Raw genomic sequence first — 9,314 nt, forward strand, 5'->3', positions numbered from 1 at the left:
AGCTTCAGATTCTCCATATTAACATTGGATGCTAACTTATGGGTTTCATTTTTGCAACTGTTTTTGAACCCATGTTGGGTACAAGTGAAGAGAAGAGAAAGAAAGGAAAGATGAATTGAATGAAGATAACCCTGAAGTGTGACACTTGAGATTTGACCAAACATTAATAAAACCTGGTATTACCTGCCCCTCCGAAAGAAATAGGAATATGAGATGATAAAAGTTTGGTTTGGTCTTTATCCTCCAGTTGTTGTTGTTCAGTCGCTAAGTTGTGTCTGACTCTGCAACCTCATGAACATGCCAGGTTTCCCTGTCCTTCACTGTCTCCCTGAGTTTGCTCAAACTTATGCCCATGAGTCAATGATGCCATCCAATCATTTCATCCTCTGTTGCCCTCTTCTCCTCTTGTCCTCAATCTTTCCCAGCATCAGGGTCTTTTCTAATGAGTCAGCTCTTTGCATCAGGTGGTCAAAGTACTGGGGCTTCAGCTTCAGCACCAGTCCTTCCGGTGAATATTCAGGGTTGATTTCCTTTAGGATTGAGTGCTTTGATCTCCTTGCTGTCTAAGGGATTATCAAGAGTCTTCTCCAACACCACAGTTTGAAAGCATCAATTCTTCAGTGCTCAGCCTTCCTTATGGTCCAGCTCTCACATCCATACATACTATTGGAAAAAACATAGTTTTGACTATACAGACTTTTGTCGGCAAAGTAATGTCTCTGCTTTTTTATGCACTGTCTGGATTTGTCATAGCTTTTCTTCCAAGGAGCAAACGTCTTTTAATTTTGTGGCTGCAGTCACCATCTGCAGTGATTTTGGAGTCCAAGAAAATGAAATCTGACACCGTTTCCACTTTTTTCCCCTTCTATTTGCCATGAAGTGATGGGACCTGATGCCATGATGTCATTTTTTGAATGTTGAGATTTCAGCCAGTTTTTTCACTATCCTCTTTCACCTTCATCAAGAGGCTCTTTAGTTCCTCTTCACTTTCTGCCATTAAAGTGGTGTCATCTGCATATCTAATTCCAGCTTGTGAGTCATCCAAGCTTGACATATTCCTTTCCCAATTTGAACCACTCCATTGTTCCATGTCCAGTTCTTACTGTTGCTTAAATCAGTTACCTGATTTTAATTGTCATTGAACTTTAGTCTGCTCCTTTGACTTCCACTTGCTTTTTATTACTATTAATTTTTATGTATCTGATATTTGAATTTCTAACTATAAGTTAATGTATTTGTATTTCTGTTGTTTAGTCATGAAGTTGTGTTTGACTCTTTGTGACCTGTCCCTTTAGGAAACAAAATCCTAAAAGTCAGAAGAAAGGTATGTTTTTCTTATTCTGATTTCTTAAAAATTCCCATAGAAGATGATTACTACACATGTGGTAAATCTTTTAAAGAAATTTCTACCTAAACCAGGTTCCTTTTGTTCTCCAAAAAGGCAGCAAATGAAACTCTTTGTAGAGTACTTTGTTTTCCAAAGTGCTTAGATATTTATGCTACTTAAAATTCATTAACAGGTTAGATAAATTTTCAAACACTAGGATTAACCATCCACTTGAAGAATCAAGACATTTTATTATGTATTTCCCCCTTTGCTCAGTAGAGTATTTAGCATAACACATACGTCAGAAAATATTTTCTTATTGTTACCATCTCAGAATTCTTCTTAGTTCTTTCCTTAGAGTTCTTGCTGTTAGATGTTGGTAATATAATGAGCAATTTACTGTCCATACATCTGACACAGATATTCCTCTTAAGGAGAGAACTGTCTCTGCTTGAGAACAGAGTTCCCTAAGACACTTGGGGAAGAGAATGACCCTCTGAAATCCTAAGTGTCAAATGGGAAACCGCACTCATGTGCCAGGAGGTGAGGGAATAATCGAATGCTGGCTCAAGATGGTACAGTCAAGTGATACAATATTGGCATAATACAGACTCATAGATCAATGGAACAGAATAAGAACCCAGAAATAATGACATATATATGACCATGCATATATGGTCAATTAATTTTTGACAAAGACACCAAGAGTAGATGATGGAGAAATTGTAGTTTCTTTAACAAATGATGTTGGGAAAACTGGACAGCCACATGCAAAAGAATAAAATGGAGTCCCTGTTTTATACCATACACAAAAAATCAACTTATAACAGATTAATGACTTGAAAGTAAGACCTGAAACTGTAAAATTCCTAGAAGAAAAACAGATTTAGTTCCTTGATGTTGATTTTAGCAGTCATTTTTTGGATTTGACACTGAGAGCAAAGGCAGCATAATCAAGAATAAACAAATGGGACTGAATCAAACTAAAAATTATGCACAGCCAAAGAACCAACAAAATGAAAAGACAATCTATGGAAAGGAAGAAAATATTTGCGAACCATACATGAGATCAGGGGTTGATAACAAAATATATTGGTACAACTCGACAGCAAAATAAACACTAAGTTTAAGAATTGGGCTAAGCATATGAACAGACCTTTTCCCAAAGAAAACATATAAATGGCCAATAGGTACATGGAAAGGTGTTCAACATCACTAACCAAGGAAATACAAATTAGACTACAATAATTTATCGCCTCACACCTGTTGGGACATCTATTATAAAAAAAATAAGAGATAGCAAATCCTGGTGAAAATGTGGAGAGAAGGGATCCCTCCTACACTGTTGGTGGGAATGTAAACCGGTACAATCGCTAGGGAAAACAACATGGATATTCCTCAAGAAATTAAGGATAGAACTACCATATGATCTAGCAATCCCACTTTTGGATGTATATTTAAAGAAAATGAAAGCATGATACCAAAGAGTTATCTATACATTCATTGAATTCAGTGTAGTTTTATTCACAATAGCCAAGATATGGAAGCAATCTAAGTGTCCATCCATGGAAAAGTGGATAAAAAAGATGTGATACACATACACAGACACACTCACACACACAATGGGATACTCAGCCGTTATAAAAAAGGAAATCCTGCCATTTGAGATAATAGACCTTGAGGGCATTATGTAAGCCATATAGAGAAAGACAAATGGTATCACTTATATATGAATTCTTAGGGAAAAAATTGAATTTCTAGAAGCAGTGTAGAATAGTGGCTGCCAGGGGCTAGGAGTTAGAAGAAATGGGGAGAGATTGGTAAAAGCGTATAAATTTTTCACTTATAAGATGATTAAGTTCTCAGGATCTAATGTATAGCATAATGACTGTAGTTGATAATACTGTTGTATAATTGAAATTTGCTAATCAGTCTCAAAAAAGTAACTGGATGACACAATTCCATTCCTTTTTAGGTATGAGTGATGGTGGCGGGGGCGGGGAATCTTTTTACAGTGTTAACTCATCACATTGTAGACACTTTTATATTGCAAGGTTTTTTTTTTTTTTTAACAGTTATGCACAATGAAGAGGATGGAAAACTTACAAATAAATGGCAGAGTCAAATGGTTACAGAGTGTTGGCTGCCCATTTCTCTGATGGGCTAGGCTCTTCATTCTTGGTTTTGAGGGCAGTTGGTGGGGGGAGATAGCATCTTTGTATCTCTTTTAGGTAACTCTTCATTTGTGAAGCAAAAACTCAGATTATATTATATGTTGACATCCAAATAGTTTTATCTAAATCCAGTTCCAAAAAGCTTCAAATCAGTGTACTCCCAGGTTGTGGCACGATAATGTCACTCTCTATTTCTGACATTGTAGTGAATTTTTAATCTTTTTTTTTTTTTTTTTTTTTGCTGGTGCTTTGCCAGTGGGGAGCAGGGGTTAAAGGCGCTTTATTTTCCACAATAATCTGCATACAGTTAGTGCTTCTGGACTGTACACTTAAAAACAGTCAGGATTTAACTTTTATGATTTTGCCACAGTAAAAATAAAGTATTTAAAAAATTTCCTAGACAGTGCTAGAGATCTTTAGAATACTTGGGGGAAAAAAAAAAATCAGAAGCCCTTGCATCTCATTGGAAACTCACTGCTAGTATACAATAAAAAGTTAATCTGGTTAACTATATACAAGTAAATCTGGTTAAGTCCAAGCTTTTTCAAAGAACTTGCAAAACCCTTCCCAGTCGGGCTTTCGTTTCGTTAACTAAAGTCACACTAGTTCCTGTCTCTTCAGTTCCTCAAACTGGACCATTTCCTTTTACCTTCCGGCTTTGCCAGTGGATGTTCTCTATGCCTCTAATGCTTTTCCACCATTTTTATTCTGCCCCACCCTAATTTACTCTTCAGAGCTCTTTAGGGAGGCCTTCTTTAAACTACTTAACGAAGTTTTGGCCTCTTGCTATCCCTCTGGATCAACCCATCGATCCATCCACATTCTCAAAGAAGTCTGTCTGGATTTTTCCTTTGTAGCATATAATACAGTTGTATATGTGTAACTATGTAATATCAGTCTCTCCCACAGGACTGCAAGTTCCATGAGGTAGGGACTGTTTCCTGCAAATGACTGTATTACCAGGGCCCTGGCAGCTTGTATAAAGCAGGTATTCAGTACTCTCCTACCAGGCACAGCCTTTTATCCCACAAACTTATCTTACAGATATTCTCAAAGGAGCAGGCAGAGAGGAACATAAAGTTTGTGAGCTTGGTGGTGGAGACAGTGGTTGAACAGCCGCAGAGATGATAGGAATGGTTTAGGTGGGGAGGCAAGAAAGGAGTAATGAGGACATTCATTTAATGAGTTTCCCCTCCACTCCTCCAACACCCCATCCCCTCCCAAACCAGTCATTCAACAATAAATAATCATGCGTTCCATTTCTTTGGGGAATAAGGTAAACCTCAGATTACAGAACCAAGGCAGATAATTTTGCATAATTAGAATGAAACCAGTCACAATTCAACTGGGTTAGATTTCAACACGGACGTGATGGTATTCCTCCAAACAGTCTTCAACCTGGGAAGCTGACACTCCTCCAGGATGTGGATGGACCGTAAATATACTTCCTCCTGCTTTCAGCCGCTGAGAGAGAAGTCCTCCCCTGACGGACCAGCACTATTTCTTTTTCGCTGCTCTTTTCCCTTCTCCTTTCCTTGGCTTCTCCTTTCCACGAAGCTTCTTTAGACGCAGCTGCTCATCCTTGAAGTCCTGATGTTCGTCTCTGTAGAGGCCAAGAAAACGTAGTATCCCCATGAGTGCAAAGTAAGTGTTGTGATTTGGATACCAGTCATAAGTCTCCTTTCTCTTGGCCAAAGGCTGCTCACTGAACAGCTTCACCACTTTCATGGATTTGGAATCAGTAGGCCTGGCAACCTCACCAAACAGCCGGGCACTCAGACGACTCATGCGCAAGGCATATTCTGAAAGTGAAGACATTTCTTGAGCAGCAAGGAACAAGAGGCCCTACTCGTGACCTTCTCTCCTGTGAGCCCTTTTCCCGGAAGGCCAGCCCTCAGCCCGCCCCCCGAATTTTTAATCTTTTGTGAAATTCTGTGACATTTGGAGAAAAACTGAGAATGGATTTTGTGGGGAATGGAAGTTTAAAATGTATGATTAAGAATTGCATGAGTCTATTTAAATAAAATCAGTGTGTATGTGTCTGTGCATAGAGATACAGAGAAGAGGAAAAATTATTGCTTAAAGGATAGATACTCAAATGTGAAGGCTTGTTTTTCTGGATGTGGCCTTATTCTGAGTGTGAGAAATTTTAAATATTTTTCTTCCCTATTTGTTATAATTATATTGTATTTCTTGGAAATGAGATGGTGGCATGTCTTCCTTCTACTAATATCTGGAAAAGATTGCTTAGAGCTTCCCATTCCATACAATGTGTTTTTCAAAGATCTCTTGAGGGCTTTATATTATGCTCACATCTGATGCGAAACTATTTCCTCAGAATTAATTCAGGAATTGAATCACCCTTATTTGCTTGCTTCTTTTATTCTACCATGTGGAATCCCAAATATGAACCTTCAGCACAGTAATCATAAAAGCTATTGTCTTAGGGCAGATGTATGTGATAGACTCTACTGATAATCTGCAGTGGGTTATGGACAGATTTATTCTACAGAAGTGCCATTTCAAATTAGGAAATCTTTTTTTCATCCTCTGTAACCCGATGGTTTTTCATCAGTGGTATCACCACTCATAGATTCTGGCCACACACCATCTTGACTGCTTCTCTCTTTTTCCCTTTCCAGTTCTTCTCTCCAACTCTTTTTGTCCCTGGATAGCACAGGTAACTCCAAACCCTTCTTACTGTTTTTTGGTAAAGCAAAGTACTTTTTCTCAGCTTCTAATCACAAAACTCATTAAGGTGTTCAGAACAAAAAAGACTTCCTTTGGAAAGAACTACCAGAAATTGTGATCCCAAAATAGCCCTTTCCCCTGCTATACTCCCTTCATAAGAAGAATAATGATTAAAGATGGTTTTATTATTTTCTACCAATCTCTCCCCTTCCTCTAGAAGGTAGATGATAGAATATAAGCAGGCTCTTAATTTTATTTGTATCAAGCAGTTCAAGGTCAATAGCTTTTTAGAAATGTAGATCCCATGAGAGCAGCCTGTCTGAAGGCATCCTGGTCAGAAAGCTGTAATGGCCACGTCTTAGAAGGTTGCTATTCCTGTTTGGGAGGAAAATGTGAAAAATTCATGGGCAAAAGGAAAAAATGTACATTTCTTTTATTCTTCTAGATTAAATTTTGGACATCTTTTACAAAGTTGAACTTTTAGAATTAAAGCAGCAAGTCATGAGTTTCTGTCAGGTATGGCACATACTTTGTAACTAACCTATTTCTACTTGTTCTCGCTATTTAGTTGTTTCTGGTTGTAAGACCTGAAGGAGGCTCAAAGATGGACTAGATGGATAAGAACACAAGCATTCCTTATCAGAATTTATTTTGAATTTTGTTTGGCTATAGGTGAGATTTCTGTTATGAGCTGACCTTGATATAAGATTGTACTCAGAACTTTTTTTTTCCTAGAGCTATTCTGATATCACTTGCTGTCCACAGCATGATCTACTAATGTGGTGGCATCATCTGTGTGACTTATAATCATGAGCTTTTGCCCACTATTATGAGGTACTGGGCTCGGGAAATAAGCATTTCAGATATGATGTTCTTTATGGACTATTTTTGTTCTATTCTCCAGCCTTCATTTCCTCATTCATTACTCAGAAATAACTGCTAAAATTCTGGAACCCATTGTTGCCTTTCTCTTTCTTTAGTACAATATTCCCTGTACTTTGGAGTGGTAATAAAAATTCAGTTTTCTGAGCTTCACCTTAGACCCCCTGAACCAGATTCTGATAACTAGTCATATGATCTGAGGTCCTCTCCACCTTCACCAGGCTTGAGTTTGAAGGGCCCATGGGGAGAAGAGAGGAATCCAGGCACCCCTCTTTAGTAATGTATGGCCATACCATTCTTTTTCAGATTTGGACTTCAGAAATAGATATGAAACTGCAGCAAAGTTCTGTTTAACATTGTGTTTATGGAGTAGCTCTTCTTTTCCTGGTTTCAAAGAATTTTTTACATTTGTATACAGATATGGTACCAAACTTGTCAAATAATTTTCCAGGACTTATTGAGAAGATCACTGCTTTTTAATTTGAATAGTTATTGACTATAGGTCAATGTTTCTAACAATTTCTAATTTGAATCAATGTTGTAATCTCCACTGATAGACTCATAATATTAAATAATCATTGATTTTCCTGGTTTATGTATTTTTTTACATGTTCAGATTGATTTTTGAGCATTTTAGCTGGTATTAATATATTACATCTATAGTCAATAGGTGAGATTGACCTAGTGTTCTTTTTTTTCTTGAACTATGTTTTTTAAATTTTAATATCGTGGTTATGCTAGTTTTGTAAATACCATTTTGGGGGCTTTATGTGTTCTGTGCTCTGAAAAAGTTCCTAAAGCACTGGAATTTTCTGTCTCAATTCTGATAGTGCTGCATCACAGCAGGATTTGGGGGTCTGTGGGAATAGGAAGGTCATTCTGGTTGAGGCTGGGTCAGGATAGGCTGCCCTCTGGTACCCACAGTACTCAGAATATTCCAGTCTTTTTAGTCCTATATACCTTCATTTCAGCAGCAACAAGATACTTGGAGAGGTTCATAAAGAAGCAGGTGCTCCTTTTGGATGAAAACAAAGTGTGCCTTTTCCATCCCAGGAAGAAGGATGAAAGAGCTCAAACTTTCCTTTGACACACAGTGCTGCAAAAGTTTGAAAGATCATTTTAGCCTTGCCATGTTGCTATGGTAACCTGGCTTTCTGTAGCTAATTGTGTGCTTGCTTTTTTCTTTCTTTCCAAGTAGAATGAATTGTACTAATGCTCAACCTTTTAAGCAGCAAAAGTAAGGCACCCAGAAATATGGACTGACCATTCTGTATTTATGGACATTTGCACTTAAGAATAATTATTAATTATACATGGGAGTGCAGAACTGTGAATTCAAGAGTCTTCAAAGTAAAATAGAACATTTTCTATTTATCTTATTGATTGTTTTTTGCTCTCCTGTAGCAACTGGCTTTTGGCTTAAAAGATGAAGGTGATGTGGTTGAGTTTTGTTCCTTTCCGAAGGCATCCAGCCAAGAAGTGAAGCCATAGGAATGTATGTTTGCAGCAAATCGTGGCTTAAGCACGATCCTGCTCAATGGTAATTGAGTATTCCTGTGGTAAGACATGGAAGTAAATTGAAATGGGGCTGTAATTTAAAATTATGAGCAATTCATGCCCTACTTCCAAGGATTCTGTCATAAATAAGCCCTCTTTTGGTCTGATATAATTGTTTTTTAAAAACTCCTGTAGCATAAAATGGGTGGATATCTTTTATTTTCTCATGAAACTAAATACTTTGTTTAATTCTGAGAAAAATGAGAAAAGAGCCTAAGAAAAATGCTTTCTACAAATAGGTCATGTAGCTGCTATACTTCCATTCAGTGAGTGTGATTAGTCAATATGGAATCACATTTGGCAAAGATTTAAAGCACTAACTACTAGGGCATAGCATAGCTAACATGAATTATATCTACAATTCTGAGGACATATCATTTATCCTTGAACATAAATAGTCTTATTTATTTTAAAATGAGAGCAATGAACTAGCCGGTAATTGTTATAACTTTGAAATTCAAAGAAGCAAGTGATAGTGACACAGTCACTATTCATAGGCAGATGATATATTGTTTTATATTTATAAACTTGGATAAACCAAACTGCAGTAAGCTGTATTCTTCATTAAAGGAGAGCAATTTATTTCAGTTGAAGAGATGAGGTAGTTTCTGAATGAGGGAACTAATATCTGTGAGTGCTATATGTCCTATATTTTAAATCTGTAATCTTATTTCATCCTCATC

General features: G+C 37.2%; 1 protein-coding gene across 1 annotated transcript; it reads right to left on the reverse strand.

Moving 5' to 3' along the window:
- Window positions 1–4,748: 4,748 nt before the first annotated feature.
- Window positions 4,749–5,395, reverse strand: LOC122705512 (28S ribosomal protein S33, mitochondrial). The gene has a single exon (XM_043920932.1). The coding sequence runs from the start codon at window positions 5,317–5,319 to the stop codon at window positions 4,999–5,001; it is 321 nt and encodes a 106-aa protein (XP_043776867.1). The 5' UTR covers window positions 5,320–5,395; the 3' UTR covers window positions 4,749–4,998.
- Between the last annotated feature and the right edge of the window lie 3,919 nt (window positions 5,396–9,314).

Source organism: Cervus elaphus, chromosome 12 (genome assembly GCF_910594005.1).
Source record: "Cervus elaphus chromosome 12, mCerEla1.1, whole genome shotgun sequence".
Lineage (NCBI taxonomy): Eukaryota > Metazoa > Chordata > Mammalia > Artiodactyla > Cervidae > Cervus > Cervus elaphus.